General features: G+C 50.9%; 1 protein-coding gene and 1 long non-coding RNA gene across 8 annotated transcripts in view; one reads left to right on the plus strand and one right to left on the minus strand.

The window, feature by feature from the left end:
• Window positions 1-21752, plus strand: part of ALPL (alkaline phosphatase, biomineralization associated) — a 71535-nt gene that overhangs the window by 34442 nt on the left and 15341 nt on the right. For 3 of the 7 annotated variants that reach the window (XM_074380233.1, XM_003934904.3, XM_074380234.1), the window contains exons 2-4: window positions 13360-13519; window positions 19588-19707; window positions 20050-20165. In XM_074380233.1, the coding sequence (XP_074236334.1) occupies window positions 13459-13519; window positions 19588-19707; window positions 20050-20165 (297 nt within the window). In that variant the 5' untranslated portion in view covers window positions 13360-13458. Of the gene's footprint in view, window positions 1-10546; window positions 10859-10922; window positions 11533-12632; window positions 13210-13359; window positions 13520-19587; window positions 19708-20049; window positions 20166-21752 lie in introns of those variants that run through there. The other 4 variants (XM_074380232.1, XM_039474199.2, XM_003934905.3 and 1 more) reach the window with 4 other exon arrangements.
• LOC120366036 (uncharacterized) lies at window positions 10127-11320 on the minus strand. The gene is made up of 2 exons (XR_005580813.2): window positions 10935-11320; window positions 10127-10497 (listed from the first exon to the last, which is right to left on the minus strand). It is a non-coding gene; the product is annotated as an uncharacterized LOC120366036 (long non-coding RNA).

Here is a 21752-nt window from a genome sequence, read left to right on the forward strand (position 1 = left end):
AGTCTCAGTTTGAAATATTTTCATCAGCGGCCCCCAATCACTAATGTATGGAAGTCTATGACATTGGCGTCCACACTGTGCCTCAAATACTGCCTTGTCTTCCAGTAATTGCCCTCCACATCCTCAGCTGGTTAGTGGGGAGACCTATCCCTGTCCCCGATTTGCTGTGTGATGCTGGGGAGGTAGTGTGCCCTCTCAGTGCCTTCCTTTTCTCAATGTTGGTTGTGAGAGCAAGGATGGGATGGCCATGTCTCCTAGTACTGGGGAGGCTCTGACTTCAGCTCATCCTCAAGGCAGGGTGCTGGGAGAACACCTCGGATGTGCGGTGCGTGACCGCCCTCTCCCACTGCGCTCTCCACTTGGCATCTAGCCTTGGCCTAGAGCGAGGTGGCCTGTGGCAGAACACGTCCTCTCTGTGGCATGGCACAAGCCTGTGTGCCTGCAGAGCAGCCATCCCCCACCCCGACCCCTGCCAGGGTGTTGCAGGCCTCACTCATGGTGTCTCTGGGCCCCACTGTCTCCCTCCCCCGCCATCTCCCTCCCACGCCTCCCTCCTGCTGTCTCTCCGGCCATCAGTCCTCTGGCTTCAGTCCTTTGCTCACACAGTTGATCTGGGGCCTCATGACCATCCTGGAACCTCAGGGACCCTCAGAGAAGCTTTGGCTCCAGAACCCAGACCCTTGGGGTTTCTGATTCCAGCTCTGCTGTGTGGCCTTGGGTAAGTGACAGACAGTCTGAGCCTCACTGTCCTCGCCTGTAAAATGGGGCTGGAGATGGGGCAGGTAGTGAGAGGAGACGCGCAGAGGGCCTGCTGTCGACCAGGCTGTGCTCGGGAAGCAGAGCCCTTTGCGCTGGGTCCGGCCTGCCCCTCTGCCCTGACTGCCGGCCGCCTGCCCGTGCCTTTCCCCTGCCCCCACCCCGCACATTCCCGTCTCCTTGCCTTTGCACACTCAGGTCTTGCTGGGAGCATCCTCTCTTTCTGTTCATCTCAACCCCATCAGCCTTCCAGCCCGCGGCTCGTCCCACCCCCACGGACCCCTCGGGCCGGTACCCCATCCTAGACTTTCTCTCTCTCTCCCCTTCAAGATGGAAAGAAAGTCTCAGGCTACCTGATAGGTTATTCGTTTCTTTCCAAGTGCGTGTTGAGGGGAGAGAGAGATCCGGTTCTCTCTGGGGATGGGAGCCCTTTGACTGGAAGAACGGGGCCTCTGCTGCTTAAGAACATACCCCTCGAAGTGGGGGTGATCGGCAAGCACGTGAGCTTCTGGATTCTAGAGCCTTAGAGCGGGAAGGACTGTCTGCCGCCATCCAGGTGAACAGGTCTCTGGGAAATCCCGGAGTACATGGCAGTTTGGCCGAGTGGGTGGGGAAGGGTCTGTCCGTTCTCAGCTCCAGCCCCTCGTCTGCCCCACTTGCCCATGTCTGCTGTGCAGTCCCTCCACCCCATTTGCCCCCGCTCCCCATAACCCTGCTCCTGACTGACGTTCACTCATCACCTAGCACATCCAGCCTGTTTTATACGCCCTGGTGTGTACGAACACATCCTTACAACAATGTGGTGGCTTCGATTAGGCGTGGAGGGGTGAGGTCACCTGCCCTGAGCTGCCCAGCTGGTGAGGGGCAGAGGCAGGATCAGAACCCAGGCAGCCTGGCTCCAGCACCCATCTTCACTGCTGCTGAGCTGTCTCTTCAGCCGCCCACCCTCTGACCCTGTCATCCTTCCACCTAGTGACATTCCCTTCCCGCCCGGCCAGTGCCGGCCTCTGCCGCCACGGGGCTGCTGCCCTCAGCAAAGCAGGATTCCAGCTCCCTAGGAGCTCGCCATGGCAAGAGGGTGACAACCCGTGATTCTCCAAGGCTCTGATAAATGCCACCAAGGACTTCGTGGCATTGGGTTCTGGGAACTTGGGGAGGAGCCGAAACTGCTGTCTGGGCTGGGGTGAGGTAGGCAGAGGGCAGGGGGAGGGATTCATTGGTTGGACAGCATGGAACATTCTAGGCTGAGAAGCACAGGGTGCAGAGGTGTTGAGGCTGGGAGTGCTTAGGGGACAGCTGGCTTCTCATCAAAGCCCTAAAGATGCCAAAGATGCCATGGCTTGGCACCAGGCCTCCAGGGCCCTTCTGTGTCTGTTTCCTGCCAGGATGTGGGGGCTGCTGTCAGCGACTAGAAGTCTGAGCCTTACTGTATCCCCAGAACTGGCCCACTGCCCTGTAGGGAAGTCCTTCCTTGGATCTGACCTGAAGCCCACTCTGCCACCACACATTCCTGCCCAAGTGCTTCATTCAGCTCTTTATGACAGCCATAAACAACTTCCCCCAGTAATGAACACGGTCTTGGCCAGCAAGGCTTGCCAGAGATGCTGGGCTTGGTGGAGGGCGGAATTCCACGTCCCGTCCCTATGACTCTGCAGCTGCAAGCTTACTGGGCTGGTCTTTAGCAAGGCTCCCTCCCTAGGCAGCCAGGCAGAAGCCCCCCAGCCCCTGCCTCATTCCCAGTGCCCACCAGGACACAAGGGCAGCTCTCCTCTCCAGCCACAGCTCCTTAGAAGAGCCCAGAAGGCTCAGGTGACAGGCTAGGAGACGCTGACTCCAGGCTGACTCTGATAGTTCCTTCCCTGTATGTGTCTCGGGGGCAACAGCTGGGAGATGCAGGGTCTGCTCATAGTGGTTCCTCTCACCGGCAAGGCTTTCCTCCTCTTTAGGCCTCAGTCTTCCCGTTTGGGCAATGGGAGGATCTCTAAGACAAAGTTTCCCAAACGAATCTGCTCAGAAAATGACTTGTTAAAAATACAGCTTCCAGCCAGGCACGGTGGCTGACGCCTGTAATCCCAGCACTTTGGGAGGCTGAGGTGGGTGGATCATCTGAGGCCGGGAGTTCAAGATCAGCCTGGCCAACATGGTGAAACCCTGTCTACTAAAAATACAAAAATTAGCCGGGTGTGGCGGCGGGTACCTGTAATCCCAGCTACTAAGGAGGCTGAGGCAGGAGAATCTTGCCTGGGAGGTGGAAGTTGCAGTGAGCTGAGATCGTTCCACTGCACTCCAGCTTGAGCAACAGAGCAAGACTCCCATCTCAAAACAAACAAACAAACGAAAAATACATCTTCTAGCCAGGCACAGTGGCTCATGCCTATAATCCCAGCACTTTGGGAGGCTGGGGCAGGAGGATCACTTGAACCCAGGAGTTCAAGACTAGCCTGGGCAATGCAGTGAGACCCCCATCTCTATTTTTAAAATGTAAACATTAGCCAAATATGGTAATGTATGCCTGTAGTCCCAGCTACTTGGGAGGCTGAGGCGGGAGGATCGCTCAAGGCTGTAGTGAACTATGATCGTGCCACTGCCCTCCCGCCTGGGCAACGGAGTAAGACCCTGTCTCAAAACAAAAAGTAAAGAACAGCTTCCCAGGCCCTGACCCGGGAGATTCTGACGGCATAGGTCGGGGTAGGAAAGGTAGGGATTTATTTAGGGGTTATTATATCTCTCTAATCTCTTTTTCAACTTGAATATAGTCACATCCCTCCACTAAACCTTTTCTTTCCCAACACTCCGTTTATTGAAATCCAATCAGATCCTCCCTAAAACCTCACAATATAGACAGCGTAGGGACGATTAGGCCCTCGACAACCTTTCACAAATATACATATGTTTAACTATCTCTCAGGTCATGATAAAGAATATTTCTGGGCCGGGCGCGGTGGCTCAAGCCTGTAATCCCAGCACTTTGGGAGGCCGAAGCGGGTGGATCACGAGGTCGAGAGATCGAGACCATCCTGGTCAACATGGTGAAACCCCGTCTCTACTAAAAATACAAAAAATTAGCTGGGCATGGTGGCGCGTGCCTGTAATCCCAGCTACTCAGGAGGCTGAGGCAGGAGAATTGCCTGAACCCAGGAGGCGGAGGTTGCGGTGAGCCGAGATCGCGCCATTGCACTCCAGCCTGGGTAACAAGAGCGGAACTCCGTCTCAAAAAAAAAAAAAAAAAAAAAAAAAAAAAAAGAATATTTCTGGCCGGGTAGAAACGCTGTAATCCCAGCTGCTTGGGAGGCAGAGGCATAAGAATCGCTGGAACACTGGAGGTGAAGGTTGCGACGAGCCGAGATTGTGCCACTGCACTCCAGCCTGGACGACAGAACAAAACTCCCCAGGAAGTGCCCTCATGCACTGCCCAGTCAATCCTCCTCCCAGAATAGTACACTTGGGAACAAGACTTTTTCCTCAAGCACCCCAAGTGATGTTTGTAGTCCAGGGCGTTTGGGAAATCTCAAAAGACCTTCCCAGTCTGGACGTTCTGGGGCTGTGTGCTCTAGACCGGGGGCTCCCTAAGGGCAAATACTTGCCCCTGTGAGTCCTGCCTGAAACAAGCTGGGGCACATCACTAGGCTGCATGATAGAGCCTTGGAGGGTGTCCTCAGAGCAGGCTCGGGAGCTGGGTGGGCTTAAGTGGGGAAGGCCCCTGGCTGGACTGAGATGGAAGACCTTGGTATAGGGGTGTCCCTGGGTAGGTCCCATGTGGAGGCCTGTGCAGGGCCTGGCCCAGTATGTGCCGTTGATTTAACCCTGGGCCATCTTCACCATGGCTAACTGGAGCTTCATTTTCTCACCTATAAAGGACGACAGCTCTGTCTCACTGTCAGGGCTGTTAATGAGGACCACAGGAGGTCAGGTGTGTCACAGCCAGCACCTGGCGCACCGTAGTTCTTGAGTGGGCAACCAGTGTTAGACGCCAAAGGAAACAGTTTCAGAGGTGCAGGGACTGAGCCAACATCACACACCTGGGAAGCGGTGGAGCTTGGGCTTGGGTCCCATTTGCTGGCTGTGACAGCTGACCCCTCACTTTCAAAATCTGGTAACTGAGAGTGGTGCTAGGGCCCTAAGTTTGGGTCACAATCTTACCTAAGTGAGAACCTGACCAAAAAGGGGGAACTTTAAGACAAAATTAGGGGCTGGGCGCAGTGGTTTACACCTGTAATCCTAGCACTTTCAGAGGCTGAGGCGGGCGGATTGCCTGAGCTCAGGAGTTCAAGACCAGCCTGGGCAACATGGTGAAACCTCATCTCTACTAAAAAATACAGAAAATCAGCTGGGCACGGTGGCATGTGCTTGTAATCCGAGCTACTCAGGAGGCTGAGGCACGAGAATTGCTTGAACCCGGAAGGAAGAGATTGCAGGGAGCTGAGATTGTGCCACTGCATGCCAGCCTGTGTGACAAAGCAAAACTGTCTCAAAACAAAAAAAGGGCCTCGTGCAGTGGCTCACACCTGTAATCCCAGGACTTTGGGAGGCCGAGGCAGGTGGATTATGAGGTCAGAAGTTCGAGACCAGCCTGGCCAATATGGTGAAACTCCGTCTCTATTAAAAATACAAAAAATTAGCCAGGCGTGGTGGTACATGCCTCTAGTCACAGCTGCTTGGGAGGCTGAGGCAGAAGAATTGCTTGAACTCAGGATGCGGAGGTTGCAGTGAGCTGAGGTCGCGGCACTGCACTCCAGCCTGGGCGACAAAGCGGGACTCCGTCTCAAAACAAAATGAAAACAAAATTATGAGAGGCTATTGTTTTGGGCTAAATTCATACATCAGGCCCCAACAGACCACATCAAACCCAAATAGAGTCACTCATGCTAAATGTGATATCATCAAACTATAACTTTAAAAAGAACACATAAATGCTAAAACCACGTTTGGTTTGGTTTGGTTTGGTTTGGTTTTTTTTTTTAATTGTAAACAGGACATTCCAACATTAAAAAAACCCTCTACTCTAACCTTTTAAAAAAAAATAACCTAAAGTCCTCATTCCCACCTTACAAAACCCACTGTTCTACTGTTTCCTGTTTCCCAGTGGATTTCAAGACCAAGTAAGTACATTTACAATGGTGACAGTGACATCAATGACTCAAGTTTATTTTAAAAAATAACTAAATGAAGGGAATTGTTAAATCAGATTTAGTCTAATGCGGCTTTCTTATATATTTTAAGTTCAGCCTAAGGGTTTCTCTGTATATTGTAAACTATAAGAAATAGAGGTGTAAATAGACCATAGCCTACACTTGTGCCAGTTTTGGCGGGGGGGGTTTGTTTGCTTTTGAAACACAGTCTTGCTCTGTTGCCCAGGCTGGAGTGCAGTGGCATGATCTCAGCTCACTGCAATCTTTGCCTCCTGAGTTCAGGTGGTTCTCCTGCCTCAGCCACCTAGTAGCTGGGATTACAGGCACCTGCCCCCACGCTTGGTTAATTTTTGTATTTTTAGTAGAGATAGGGTTTCACCATGTTGGCCAGGCTGGTCGCGAACTCTTGACCTCAGATGATCTGGCTGCCTCAACCTCCCAAAGTGCTGGGATTACAGGAGTAAGCCACTATGCCTGGCCGCCAGTCACCAAGTTTTAGCCAGTCAAATGTAGCCAGCTGTTCAAACCGTGTTCAAATAAGACAAGTGCCAAGCTGTAACCAATCTGATTGCACCTTATTTCCATCTTCTGTACCTCACTTTACTTTTCTGTCCATAAATCTTCCAACACGCGGCTGCGCCGGTGCCTACTCTGGCTCAGGAGGCTGCCCAATTCACAGATCGTCCATTGCTCAATTAAACTCTTTTAAATTTAATTTGGCTGCAGTTTTCCTTTCATTGATGGGGCTAATAATCCCCACCCTGCCTGTATCACTAGGACATGGTGAGGATCTGATGCAATTTGAGTTACGGGAGTATTGAGAAAGAAAATGACCTAATGGGGTAACGAGATTAGTTTTCCTGCTATGGTGAGGTCAGTGGCCTTTCTGGGGTCAAGAAGAGGGGACTTGCCTTGGCACAAGAGGGTAACAGTGTCTCCCCCTGACCTTGGGTATTTTGTACCATGGGATCTGAGGTGTACCAGGAGGCAGGAATCGTGATCAGAAATGCCTCGTCTAATTGTGCACAGCTGTGCATGTGACAAGTGGCTTTACCTCTCTGGGCCGTTTCTGAATCTGTGAGATGGGAACATAACCCCTATCCTGACTTCATAGGATGTTTTGGGGACCCAGGAGAGACTGGAGCTGGGTTGAGGGGACAACTTTGGAAGCAGGGCACCTGGCACAATGTCTAGCACACAGTAGGTGCTTTGTCTGCACTGGCTGGTCAGTTACCTCCAAGCTGACGGAAACTATGTCTGTCCTGTTCCCGACTGTTTCCCTAGAACGTAGCACAGAGATATATCAGCAGGTGCGCCGTAAGTGTTTGGGAGTGAGGAATGAATGAACAAAGTCGAATGAACAAGCATTGGCCCTCCCCGGGGCTCAAATGGGAGAGGGGAGCTTTGTAGGCTGCTCCCCCTCCCACCCCAGGACCCCGTTTCATCTCTCCTGACTAATCCACAAAGATTAACCCAGGGATAAATCGGGTCACGGCCACTGACCCAGCGGAGCTAGAGTGACCGAGTGTGTGCAGGGCGTTGTGGCCGCTCCCAGGGGCGCTCTGCTCCAGGATGGCCCTCCTGTCGCCCGTCCTGGACTTGGTCCTCACAGTGGCCCTCAGCCTCCTTCTCCTGGGGCTGGCCCTGGGCCTCCTTTGTTTCTTCACTTGTCGCCTGGCCAGGCCGCTCAGGTAGGAGAACTCACCAGGCCTGACTCCCTCCCCGGCCAGATTCCCCGCCCTAAGCTCATTCCACTTGTTCCTGTGGGATGGAGCAAGCGGGGCACTGGTCTCTCTTACTCTTCATGGTGGGGAAACCGAGGCCCGGAGAGGTGGAGCCCCGGAAGCAGCCTGGGTTTGAATGGCACGTGGTCGACGACTAGCCAGACCTCAGCTCGGTTTCCTAAACTACGAAACGGGGGCTGTTCATCCTTGTTGTGAGATCAGGGATGTAAGCAGCATGGGGCTGGGTGCGGCATGAGTGCCTAAGAAATGGTAGTGATGCTCTGTCCCATATCATTTGCCCTGGATCTTCTGACACCCAGCCCGAGGCTGGCTTTTTGCCCCACTCCAGGACACTCCCAGGCCCTCTTTCCAGGTTGCCAGAGTCAGTCCTCAGAGCCGAGGCCTGGCCCCTCAGCCCCTCCACTGAACTGCCAAGTAGCCGTTCCTCTGGAGCCACAGCCTGGCCAAGGCTTCGGCACTCGCCATGCATAATCAGGCCTCCGAGGAGCCGGAAGCCTGGCAGAGAAGGGAGGTAGGGGGTGGTGATGGGGCTGGCACACACCCGGAGGCCCCATTCCAAGCTGGCAGGACATTGGAAGAGGGTAGTGGGCAGCCGGGGCCCCTGCAGCCCCAAACTGGGCCCCTCTGCTTCCAGGGCTGCCAGAGAGCCTCTGTGCCAGAGAGGAGCTTTAGGCGTGGGACCAGCATCCAGGCCCTGGGTTCTGAAGGCTTTCCCAGGTCCCCACCCCCTCCTTGTCCTGAGCAGAGGCTATGGGAGAAGGCACCTGCCTCCAGACCAAGCCTATCTCAATGCCTGTCCCTGGGGCCAAAATTCAGAGCATCCCAGCCTGAACTGGTGGCACTTACGGAACCGCTACTGGGTGCAAGGGCTCAGGATGCAGAGATGGGCAAGACGGTGGTCTTTATTCTCACAGAGCTTCAGGCTAGCGGGGAGGAGAGACAAACCTATTATAACCCTAAGAATAATCATGTGGGGCTGGATGAGCCTTTCACATCTCCTGGGTCCCTCTTTTATTTTTCTTTACTCACTCATCAGTTTTGGACTCTAGGTGCAGAGAGAGGAGGATGCATTATCTGTTTTAGCATATGACATATCTCATATGACATATGATATGAGCTCTCGGTTCTTGTTTATTCATTTTTTCCTTTGTCCCGACTCCCTGCCCCCCACTGCCATTCTCATGGCTCCCCAAAGTCCCTATGCTAGTGTATTTAATATGACCTTGGATTTGTAAGTGTCCTCGTACATTATGCAGAGTTCTGTCTGTTACATAGTGTTCTGTCCGTTACATAGTGTTCTGTCTGTGGGGGTGGTTTGCACTTACATACACTGCGTTTGAGTCTTTACATTCCTCACTCAGTCCTCTGCCTTTAGACTCCACCATGCTGCTGTTTCGATGTCTAGTTTTAATATCACTGCCACACAGACACTGCCTCCACCACTCTTACTAGTTCATTTCCCTAGTTGTGGACAGCCAGGTTGCCCCAGCTCCTCACCATCATAAGCCAGCGTTAAAAGGAGTTTGCCAAAGCTTTCTCCCATGGATATGATGGTTTCTGCAGGTTATTGGCATAAAGCCTTTTTCAGATTAAAGAAATTCTTTTCAATACCTGGTTTGCTGAGTGCTTCTGTCCCACTGATTCCTATAACCCTATTCCATCTCCCTAGATGACCCTGTCAAGTTTGATCAGGGTATTAGCTGCCACTTCTGTGCCTACAATTCCCAAATTTATACCTCTAACCCAGACTTCTCTCTCAAATGCCAAACACATATTCAGCTGCCTGTCCTCATTTCCAAAAGACATCTCCAACTCAACATGTCCAAAAACAAGTTCCTGATTGTCCCACAAAATCTACTCTACCTCACACCTCAAAAGACCACCCCAAATGCTGAAAGGCTGAATGCTTTCTTCCTTTCTCTCTTTTTTTTTTTTTTTCTGAAACAGAGTCTTGCCCTCTCGCCCAGGCTGGAGTGCAGTGGCGCAATCTCAGCTCATTGCAACCTCTGCCTCCTGGGTTCAAGCAATTCTCCTGCCTCAGCCTCTCAAGTACCTGGGACTACAGGTGCGCACCACCACGTAAATTTCTGTATTTTTAGTAGAGACAGTTTCACCACGTTGGCCAGTCTGGTCTCAAACTCTTAACCTCAAGTGATCCACCTGCCTCAGCCTCTCAAAGTGCTGGGATTACAGGTTTGAGCCATTGCGCTTGGCTCAACAGTATTTTTATGTACTAGTAATGAATAATTTCAGAAACAATGCCATTTACAGTAGCTCCCCCAAAATCGAAATAGGTATAAATCTAGATTCAGAGTGCAGAGTGCTAACCATTACACAATGGAACCCATAGGTATACATCTAATAAAACATATCCAAGACCTACAGGCCTAAGATGACGGAGTGCTGATAAAACCAAAGAACTCTGACAGTGAGCGGAGAGACTTGCTGTCTTCATGACTGGATGACTCTGTGTGGTAGAGACATAAACCCTCCCGCGTTGATCTGTGACTTTAATACTGTATCTATCAAAAACATGGTGGTGGAGGACGGATCAGGGATCACCAGATTTAGGGATGGGGGATTGTGCAACTATAAAGAGCTCAAAGGAGATTTTGCAGGTGGCAGAGCTGTTCTGGGTCCTGATTGTGGTGGTGGTGGTGGTTACGCGAATCCATTCAGGTGTCAAACATCAGAACCGTCGTTTTACACTTGGGGCAATGGAAACCCCTCCCTCCGGAGGGGGTGACTGATGGTAACCTAACTGCTAATTCCAGAATCAGGAACCGGTGGTCAGGTTTCTGCTCTGCCATCTTCCTCTCGGTAACCTTGGGCAAGTCACTGTCCTTCCACAGCCTTGGTTTCCTCATCTGTAAAAGGAAACGACAGGCCCTTTTCTGTCCACTGCGTAATTTGTTTGTGAAACCTTGTGGTGAAATGCCTTATCAAGTGTGGAGTGCAGCACATAGACTTGATTTCATTTTGTCGGTGTCCTTCTGTTTATATAAGCTCCCAAAGAGTAGTGTTTACTTTATTGAAATAAAACACACACAGAGAAAAATACGCGTATCATACACCGACAGCTTGTTGGATTTTCAAACTGAACCCACGGGGTCACCAGCACCCACCACCCAGATCGATAAGAAACAGACCTGCCCCGGCACCCCAGCAGCCCTTTCCTGTTTCCATGCCCTCCACGTGGAGCCTCCATCCTGTCTTCCAATACCCTGGGTGAGTTTTTATACCTTCTGTCGATGGAATCACCCTGGAAGTGCTCCTGGGTTTTGCTTCCTTTGCTCAGCCTTACCTTGCAGGATTCATTCCTGCTGTGAAGAGCTGTGGATCGTCCATTCTCCTTGCTGTGGCGGTTTCTGTGTTGTGAACACACACGATGTATGTATGCAGCCTGCCATAGATGGAGGCGGTTTTGAAGCCATTATGAACAGGGCTGATGTGCACGTTCTGCTAGAGAGAAGCGGGTCACAGGGCGCAGGTGGGCTGATCAGCTTTGGTAGATGCTGCCGGTTTTCCCATGCGCCTTACCGGTCTATACTCCACCGACGGTGAGCGGACGTTCCAGTAGTTACACATCTTCAGGAACTCTTGGACTTTCCTGCACACACACAGGAGAGAATTTGGGTTGGCTCTTCCCTTCCCCCAAACTCCTTCCTTAGGGCACTGGCTTTCAACTGATGTAAATATTTACCGTGCCAAGCACTAGGAGTGCAGAGAAAAACAAGACAAAGTCCTCCCTCCCAGCAGCTCCCGGTGTAGTGGCTGAGATGGCCCAGGAAAGTATTACTACCTTCAAAAAGGGAGCTAGCTACATGTGATGATTGAAGTGGCATGAAGCTCAGCGGGGGTATACAGGGATAAGTGACCATCCTGGAGGCTTCCTGAAAGAGGTGACTTCGGTTTTAAGTGATTTTACATAATAGCTTAATGTGTTAGTATTTTGTATTCAGTTAATAACATTTTTCTGATTTTAGGATTTGCTATAGGAATATTTGGAAACTATAAAGTAGAACCAAAAAAATTAGGAATCATCTGAAACTCCAAATTGTACCACTCAGTTAAGTGCTGTTAGATGTGGGATATTTCCTTTTAATTCCCGCTCTGCACGCCCACTCCCAGCCCCTACCCCAGAGCCCTCACTTCTGAGTGCAGCTTGCATGTTTTCAAGGTTGAATCAAGATCCCGTCTTCTGATGGCAGCGGTTTCTTTTTTTCTTTTTTTAATGTATTTTTAAATTAAAAAAAAAAAAAACAAAACTTTTTCCTTTGAGCTGGAGCCATAAGGAGAATTTTTTAAAAGAAAAAAATCTAAAAAAACCTAAAATACAAACATTTTTCCTAGAGGCAGGGTCTCGCTGTGTTGCCTCAGGCGAACTTCCTCCAGCTTCAGCTTCCTAAGTAGCTGGGATTACAGGCATGCACCGCCATGCCTGGCTTTTTTTCTTTAAAAAACTTTTAAAAAATGTTTTATTTTGTTTTTGCTTAACGTATAATAATTGTACTAGAGTGGGATCTTACCTGTCACAACACTTTCCTAATGGTAGAGTGTGTGTTACTGCTGCTTCCCACAACAAATGTCGTAATATCTTGGTCTTGGTTGAAGCAGTAATATTATTTCCCTGTGAAACTCTTGCCATTTAAAATTCTTCATCCTGTAACTCATGGGCACCAGGTTTAATAAGTTTCTCAGCTGCCAATGGGGTTGTTCCTTGCGATTTAACAGGATGACCACAGTGTGAAAACATTCTTATGCCATTAATACGCGCTCGATTTAGGCTACTTGGAAAATTCAAAAAAAATTTAAAAAGAGGAAATAATCACTCATAGTCTTACCACCCAGAGAAAACCACAGTTAATATTTTGGTGTATTTCATTCCAGCCTTTTTTTTTTTTTTTTTTTTTTTTTTTTTTGCCTAAGCTCTTCAATTACATCCAACTTTAAAAATATATAAATCTAAAAAAATATATAGATAGATAATACAGTATCTCAGCACAAAAGAAAATTTGGGAAATGCAGAAAAGACAATGAAAAAGAAAAATCCGTTATCTGTGATGTCACCACCCAGAAATGGCCACCCTTATCAGCCAGTCCGTTCACATATGTGACTCCTACCGTTTTTATATCTCTTAACATAAATGACAAGCTCTAGGAGAGAATGTAGCAAATGTCGGGGTCCCGAAAGAAAGGGTGTCTTTGCTTTACCCCTGGTTTTCCTGGGACTCAGTTAATTACAAGGCTAAAAGACGGAGTGCTCTAGAACAGGACTTCTCAAGGTGTGGTCTGAAAAGCAGCAGCCTCCCCTGGGAGCTTATGAGAAATACAATCAGAGCCTGTGGAGTGGGCCTGGAATCTGTTGTAACAAGCCCTCAGGGGATTCAGATGCTTGCTCTCCTTACTGTTTGAGAAACACTACTTGAGAAAGATTGGACTCTGGGAGGTGGTGGGCTTCAGATGAATTGAGTGGAAATTCACTTAGGAAATGGGCGGAACTGTTTTGCAGCGCGGAACTCACTGATGCTGACCCAACTGTTTGTGTGATTAAGCTTCCTGAGACAAGGACCACCGAGGTTTGGCATCCCAATGTCTAGCCCCATACCTGGTCTGTAATTGGTGCTCACCGAATAACTTGTTGAATGAACCAAGGAATGAATGAGTGAGTGGAAAAGTGATCTCTAGAGCTGTGCCCCACATGCTTCTTTTTCTCTTTTAATTTCTAGGATTGGAGCATCGGTTAACATCTGACCATTGCCAGCCCACCCCACCCGTGTCGCTTGAATTTCTGGGCTCCAGAGATAAAGCAGGTCTTGGGGTGCACCATGATTTCACCATTCTTAGTACTGGCCGTTGGAACCTGCCTTACCAGCTCGTTAGTGCCAGGTATGCCTGGGGACACAAGTGCAGGGGTAAATAGGTGGTGCTGATGGGGTAGGATGAGGGCAGTGTCTATGTTCAAGGTCACAGAACCAACCAAAGTATTTAAGAGCTGAAAGCAGTGTTAGAGCAGGAAACCTCAGCTCTGCTAATGCACATGTAGGTCACTATTTTCATATATATATGTATTTTTTTAATATAATTTTTTTTTATTTTTTGAGACAGTCTCGTTCTGTCGCCCAGGCTGGAGTGCAGTGGCATGATCTCAGCTCACTGCAACCTTCACCTCCCAGGTTCAAGTGATCCTCCTGCCTCAGCCTCCCATACCTGGCTAATTTTTGTATAGAGATGGAGTTTCACCATGTTGCCAAGGCTGGTCTCAAACTCCTGACCTCAGGTGATCTATCCACTTGTCTCAACCTTCCAAAATGCTGGGTTTACAGGCATGAGCCACTGCACCCAGCTTTTTCTCCTTTATATTGTACTAGTCTTTGATTGGGGTTTCTGTTCTCTCTTTTATCTTTAATCATCTGAAATAGAATGAATCCTCTGGACTCTTCTGAGTCTAGGTCCATGGCAACTCCTGTGGGTTTTGTCTGCTCATTCTCCCTCATGGGATTGCACATTTTGTTGTCATTTATAATTCTCACTAGTGAACTCGTCTTCCACACTGAGTTTTTTTGTTTTTCTGTTGGAGACTCATGTGGAAGCACTTCCATAGTGTGGCATGGTGTTTTCAGGACGCTAGGGGTTCAACTCATTCTAGACCAGTTTTTACTTTGATTTCTTGGTTTGCAGTTCTTACACTATAAATTCAGATCCCTACTTAGTCCTGGCTCAGAGTTGGACTTGAATTCACATTTCTTATGAATGACTGTCTTTCTCCATCCCTTCCATAGCTCCAAGGCCAAATGTGTACCTTAAAACAGCTTCAGCAGGCCTGGTGTGGTGGCTCATGCCTATAATCCCCATGCTGTGGAAGGCTGAGGTGGAAGGCTCACTTGAGCCCAAGAGTTTGAAGCCAGCCTAAGCAACATAGTGAGAACCCCATGTCCAAAAACAAACAATTAGCCAGACACAGTGCTGCATGCTTGTAGTCCTAGCTACTTGGGAGGCTAAGGTGGGGGGATCACTTGAGTCCAGGAGTTCGAGATTACAGTAAGCTATAATCAAGCCATGGCACTTCAGCCTGGATGACAGAATGAGACTCTGTCTCCTTTTTTTTTGAGACAGAGTTTCGCTTTTGTTACCCAGGCTGGAATGCAATGGTGCGATCTCGGCTCACCGCAACCTCTGCCTCCTGGGTTCAGGCAATTCTCCTGCCTCATCTTCCGGAGGAGCTGGGATTACAGGCACGCGCCACCATGCCCAGCTAATTTTTTGTATTTTTAGTAGAGACGGAGTTTCACCATGTTGACCAGGATGGTCTCGATCTCTTGACCTCATGATCCACCCGCCTCGGCCTCCCAAAGTGCTGGGATTACAGGCTTGAGCCACTGTGCCTGGCCCGAGACTCTGTCTCTTAAGAAACCAGCTTCCGGCCAGCCACGTTGGCTCATGCCTGTAATCTCAGTACTTTGGGAGGCCGAGGTGGGCGGATCACTTGAGGTCAGGAGTTCAAGACCAGCCTATCCAACATGGCAAAACCCCGCCTCTACTAAAAATACAAAAAGTAGTCTGGCATGGTGGCGTGCGCCTGTAATTCCATCTACTTGGGAGGCTGAGGCAGGTGAATCACTCGAACCCAGGAGGTGGAGGTTGCAGTGAGCCTTGATTGTGCCTCTGCACTTCAGCCTGGGCAACAGAGCGAGACTCCATCTCAAAAAAGGTAAGAAACCAGCGCAGCCTGAACCTGTACCTGCCCTGCCATTCCAAGCATTCCTCTTCGCATCAGCTCCTGTAGCCCCTCTGGTTTTAGATTTCCTCATTGATGCCGCCTCCTGAGGATTTTCCTTCCCCCTTTTCTTCCTTTTTCAAGCCACGTGCTACTTTTTATTTTGTTCAGCATTTCTGTATCTGGAGCTGGAGGAGACAGCCTTCCTCGGCTCCGTCCATTATGTGGCTAGAAGTCCCCACTTCCCTTCCCTGCACCCCAGTGTCTCCATCTGTCCAGTGGGGATAAGAATTCCTCCCCTTGGCCAGGGGGGTGGCTCATGACTATAATCCCAGCACTTTGGGAAGCTGAGGTGGGCAGATCACGAGGTCAGGAGTTTGAGACCAGCCTGACCAATATGGTGAAACCCTGTCTCTACTCAAAATACAAAAATTAGCTGGGTGTGCTGGTGTGCGCCTGTAGTCCCAGCTACTTGAGAGGCAGAAGCAGAAGAAGCGCTTGAACCTGGGAGAGAGAGGTTGCAGTGAGCCAAGATTGTGCCATTACACTCTAGCCTGAGTGAAAGATCGAGACTCCATTCCCCACCCCCCCAAAAAAAATTCCTCCCCCTTAGGACCGTCATGAGAGTCACATGGATAGTCAGAGTGTCTGGCAAGGAGGGATGCTCAGTGAATGTTGATCTCTTCTCTTAGGACGGCTGTATTTGAGCAGATGAGGAGATGGGGTGCAGCGGGGCACTGAACTTGAGCTGGGAATGGAACCCAAGCCACTGGGCGCTCAGGCCACTGCTGCCTCTGAGATGGCGGTGCCTTTTCTGTTGCATCCCCGGGGGCCAAGGTCATTCTGGGGTGAGGTCCCTGCTTTCTCAGCACTTACAGCCCACCTGGGTGAAAGATGAACTAAGGGATGAAAAGAGAAAAGGCGAAAAAGTGACATGAAAAATCTTCACACATTGAATGATTCCGCTTTTTGTATCTGCTATCGCCAGGCTGGAGTGCAGTGGCACAATCATGGCTTGCTGTGCCCTCAAACTCCTGGCCTCAAACAACCCTCCCACCATGGCCTCCCAAAGTGCTGGGATTACAGGCATGAGCCACCGCCCCAGCCTTTTTTTTTTTTTTTCCTTCTTCAATTAGGTATAACTTACAGAAAAGGGCACAGATCTTAAATACATAGCATGAATTTATTTTTATTTTTTATTTTTTTGAAATGGGAGTCTCGCTCTGTCACCAGGCTGGAATGCAGTGGCAAGATCTCCGCTCACTGCAACCTTTGCCTCCCGGGTTCAAGAGATTATTCTGCTTCAGCCTCCCGAGTAGCTGGGACTGTAGGCATGTTCCACCATGCCCAGCTAATTTTTGTGTTTTTGGTAGAGACGCAGTTTCACCATGTTGGCCAGGATGGTCTCGATCTCTTGAATTCATGATCCGCCCGCCTCGCCTCCCGAAGTGCTGGGATTACAGGTGTGAGCCACCGTACCCAGTGCATGGAAAATTTTTGACATATATTGATACCCGTGTAACCACCACCCAGATCAAGACAGAACATTTCTGGCCATGGGGCATCTGTGGGTTTTTCTGTGCCCTTCCCAGCCAACCCCCTCCCAAAACCAGAGGAAGTGCCCAGGCTTGCCCTGGCCACTAGAGACTCACTTTGCCTGTTTTGAGCTTCATATAAATGGAATCATACAGCGTGTACCGATCAGTGCTCTTTCCCTGTGGCATTCTATCGTCAGCATTTGCATATATCATTTAATAGTCTCCAAAGAGACTGACCTCCTGGAATCCAGTTATCCAGAGCCATCGTTGCTTAAACCAGGGACAGACCCTTCTCACGGACAGGCCCTGGTTGGCTCTGGTGGAAAATACAAGGACTCTACCCTCTCAGGACTCCAGTCTAGAGGGAATACGCACTCGAGGGAGAGGGGACTGGTGGTAGAGCCTGGGCTGAACAGAGCAACAGGTGTGGAGCGGGCTGACATCAGCCCAGCCCCGGGACCTCCAAGCTGTTAAGTCAGGGACAGGCTGTAGGGGGTCAGGGTGGGTAGAAGGTCTTCACCACCCAATGGCACCCAATTGGCCAAAGAGGCTTCATGACCAACAGCATTGTGATGTGTTTTGAGGAAGGCAGGGGGGAGATTGGAACCAGCTTGGGCCTGTGGGACCTCCAGGCGAAACCCTGGGCCTGGGACTTGCCCAGGCTCTATCTCATGTCATCCTGGAACTGCTCATGGATAGCTATGGGTCTCCCATTTCCTGGGGCGGAAACTCTTGTCCAAAGGCACCCTGTCGGGCAGAAGGGACAAGGTGCCCCCGATTCCCAGTGGGGCCCATGTGGGGACGTCTGATGTTGACGCCCTCAGCAGACACTTCCAGAAGAGCGAGGGTGGACCTGGGGCTGTCGGAGTGAGGGCAGTGGGCTAAGGGTTGGGGTGGCGGTGGCATAAGGGGAGGCCTCTTGGGGAGGGGTGTGGGGTGTGCTTGTGTCCGAGGCTCCTCGCCTGTGCTGTCGTACACCGGGGCAGAGCCACAGTGACGTGTGAATTTCCATTTCTCCTGCCGCCACCCTAATCTCAGCTTCTCCATTTCCTAATGTGGAGGAGACACTGGTGCCCACCCACCAGGGCAGCTGGGAGGAATAAGAGAAGCTGTGTAGGGGGTGCCTGGCACCTCACCCAGAGCTGGTGCATATGTGAGGGAGGAGGACTATTCTTCACCCATGGCCACCCCGAGAGCCACGCGCCGGTAGGAGCTGGGCCAGAAGATGAGGATTGTGTCCCCAGCCCACGAACATGCCACATGGCCCTGCACAAGGCCCTCCCACCCCCCTCCTGACCTCTCCCCCTGTTCTGTGTAGTGGGAGGCATCCAAAGAAGAAACTGCCAGGGAGCCTCTCCAGGCTTCCGAGCAGATTTGACCCGGGACAGAGGGGAGCCCCGCAGACTCTGGGAAGGACTCCAGCTCCCATAGCCAGGATCCTGGTCCAGCCCTGGAGGTGGGATCATGGGGGCGGGAGGCAACTTTTGAGCCTCTTCTGTACATCAGCTATGTCACTTGCCTTATCTGGCCCAGTCCCTAGAGAGACCCTGAGGGGATGAGGCATCGATCTCATTTAACAGGGGAAGAGACTAAGGCTCAGGCAGGTGACACAGCTAGTTCTTAGCAGCTCGTCTCCCTGCTGGGTAGAAGGAATGAGCACGAGCTTTGGAGAGAAGCCCAGCTCTGCCAGTGTCCGCCTGTGCTGTGTGGCCTTGGGGAAATCGCTCGTGGTCTCTGAGCCTTGGTTTCTTCATTCTGAGATGTGAGGAGAAGACCTCATGGTCTACAGGCTTTTCTGGAGGATCTGGATGGCAAAAATGTATAAACCACAGGTGTGTTGTCTGTGTAGGCAACTATTGCCCCCGCTTCCGGGTTCAATTCTTGGAGCAGCTGGGGTTTTCATTGAGGTCTGTCAGGCACAAAAGCTGTGGATTGGTTGCTGGACACATGCACTCAGGAGAAGGAGGGAGAGAGAAAGAAAGAGATGTTCCTGGTTCTCATTTTATCTAAAACCATAAAGCCCCATACAGAAGTCATTAACAGCCAAAAGGGAGGGAGGAGGGGAGGATTAGAGAGGCAGGGTGTCATCTTGCTAACTAATCCTAACAAAAGTGAGATCACTTGGCTCCTTTAAATGTGATACATTAAGCAAAAGGCAAGCTTAGCTTTCCAGCACTGCTATTAACTCCGCCACCAAGTCAGGCTCCTGTTGAGCCTACTTTAATGAATAAGCTAAGCAGAGTTTATAACTGATGGCTGATTACATCAGGGGACCCCCGCTGTTGTGTTGTTGAACAGGTGAAACGTTACTCTCTTAATTGTGCTAGCACAATTCGTCTGCTGCCTTAGCAGCCCGTCTCCCTGCTGGGTAGAAGGAATGAGCACGAGCTTTGGAGAGAAGCCCAGCTCAGCCGGTGTCTGCCTGTGCTGTGTGGCCTTGGGGAAATCGCTCGTGGTCTCTGAGCCTTGGCTTCTTTATTCTGAGATGTGAGGAGAAGACCCTAGGGTCCACAGGCTTTTCTGGAGGATCTGGATGGCACATGTGTATAAATAAACCACAGGTGTGTTGTCTGGGTAGCAACTATTGCCCCCGCCTCCAGGTTCAGGCATTCCAGCCTGAGCAATCAGAAGTGGGGTGATCTGTACGTCCGGGGATAGGAGGCTTCCTCAGCCACCAAGTAACTGCCTCTCCCTCTGTTTAGAGAAAGAGAAAGACCCCAAGTACTGGCGAAACCAAGCGCAAGAGACACTGAAATATGCCCTGGAGCTTCAGAAGCTCAACACCAACGTGGCTAAGAATGTCATCATGTTCCTGGGAGATGGTGAGGCCCGTGGGAGGGGTGGGACAGGGCACCTAGCTAGGGGTGCGGAGAGCCAGGCTGAGTTGAAGGGGGCAGTGTTGAAGCAGCTGGGGCTCTGGAGGAAGAGTGTTTAAGACAATGGAGGGCCAGGCAGTGGATTCAAGAGGTCTGCTCTGCCAGGCAGCCCCCCGAGGATCTAGGAGGGAAGGGAGAGAGGGCTGTGCCCTGTCGCTTACAGAGCCATGCCCGGTGCCAACTGCCTGAACCTGTCTTGGTACCAAACTAGAGAGCTACTGGGGACCCGAGTAGGCTGACCGGAGAGGCAGGAGCACCAGACACTGAGGCCCCCACTCCCCACTGCAGGCATGGGCGTCTCCACAGTGACAGCTGCCCGTATCCTCAAGGGTCAGCTCCGCCACAACCCTGGGGAGGAGACCAGGCTGGAGATGGACAAGTTCCCCTTCGTGGCCCTCTCTAAGGTGAGCCCCGTCCCCAAGCCCGCTTCATGTCTGTATGACCAGTGTCCAGGTCGAGCAACTGAACATGACAGCAGCCAGAGGTCCCCTGACCCCCTCCATGTCCACTCCCCACCTAGAGCAGCCACCATCCTGACCTCTGATACCACAGCGTCACTGTGCGTGTGCGTGTGCATGTGTGTGTGTGTGTGTGTGTGTGTGTGTGTGTGTTTAGAGACAGGGTCTTGCTCTGTTGTCCAGGTTGCAGTACGGTGGTACAGTCATGGCTCACTGCAGCCTCCAACTCCTGAGCTCAAGCCATCCTCCCATGTCAGCCTCCTGAATAGCTAGGACTGGAGGTGTGCACTACCACACCTGGATAACGTTTTAATTTTTTGGCAGAGATGGAGGTCTCTAATTCTTGGGCTCAAGCGATCCTCCAGCCTTGGCCTCCCTGTCTTGGGATTACAGGCGTGAGCCACCATGCTTTGCCTATATGTGCTTTTGCATGCAGTTCTAGTTCACTCATTCTTTCCCGAGGCAGTTTGTGAAGTTAATTAGGCTATAGGCCTACCTTAGCTATACTTTGGTTTGGTTCCAGGCCACTGTAATACAGCGAATATTGCAATGAAGCAAGTCACACATTGTTTTGGTTTCCCAGTGCATATAAAAGTTATGTTTGCACCCTACAGTAGTCTTTTTCAGTGTGAGATAGCATTATGTCTAAAAAGATGTATATACCTTAATTTAAAAACATGTTATTGCTAAAAACACAAATGAGAAGCTGGGCATGGCAGCTCATGCCTGTAATCCCAGCACTTTGGGAGGCCGAGTCAGGTGGATCACGAGGTCAGGAGTTTGAGACCAGCCTGGGCAACATAGTGAAATCCCATCTCTCTAAATAAAAACAAAACAAAACAAAAACAAAACACAAATGAAGTGAGCTCATGTTGGAGAAAGGCGCTGATAGACCTGCTTGACACAGGGCTGCCACCGATCTTCAGTTTGTAACAAACACGATATCTGTGAAATGCACTCAACAAGGCATGCCTATACTGACCTAGGCTGTTCAAGGCGGTGTGCACTGCTGGGTAGCTTTCATTGTTGGTGGTGGTGACAGTGGCTTTGTGTAATAACCTCCAGACCCTGGGTCAGGCCCCTGGCTCACTTCTGGGGGAGTAGCAGGGACTATGATGCCTTCTGTGCCTTCAAGGCACTCTCAGGCTGGTGGGGAAGGGAGACAGGCAGATCGTTTCGGGGTCTCTGCTAAACATCTGAATGTAGAGTGACCCTGTGATGGTGGCCACAGGGCAGGTGACAGAGAAGTCAGCACTGGTCTTGGCCCCACCCTTCCCTTCCCCAGTCCCCCTCCTCCTCACTTTCACTACCCTGTCTTCAGACCCCCCGACACCCTCTCCCTTTTCCAGGACTCTCCTGCTCCCCAACTCCTCGCTGGCTCCTGCAGCCCCAGGCCCAGAGAGAGGCCTCTGCTGACCCTGCCTGAGCCCCACTCCTCCGCAGGACACTTCTCTGTACTTTGGAGAGTTGGGGTCCTGCCCCAGTGCTGCTGGGGTGCAGGGAATGATGGCAGGAAGCAGACCGCTACGTGGT

Source organism: Saimiri boliviensis, chromosome 11 (genome assembly GCF_048565385.1).
Source record: "Saimiri boliviensis isolate mSaiBol1 chromosome 11, mSaiBol1.pri, whole genome shotgun sequence".
Taxonomy (NCBI): Eukaryota; Metazoa; Chordata; class Mammalia; order Primates; family Cebidae; genus Saimiri; species Saimiri boliviensis.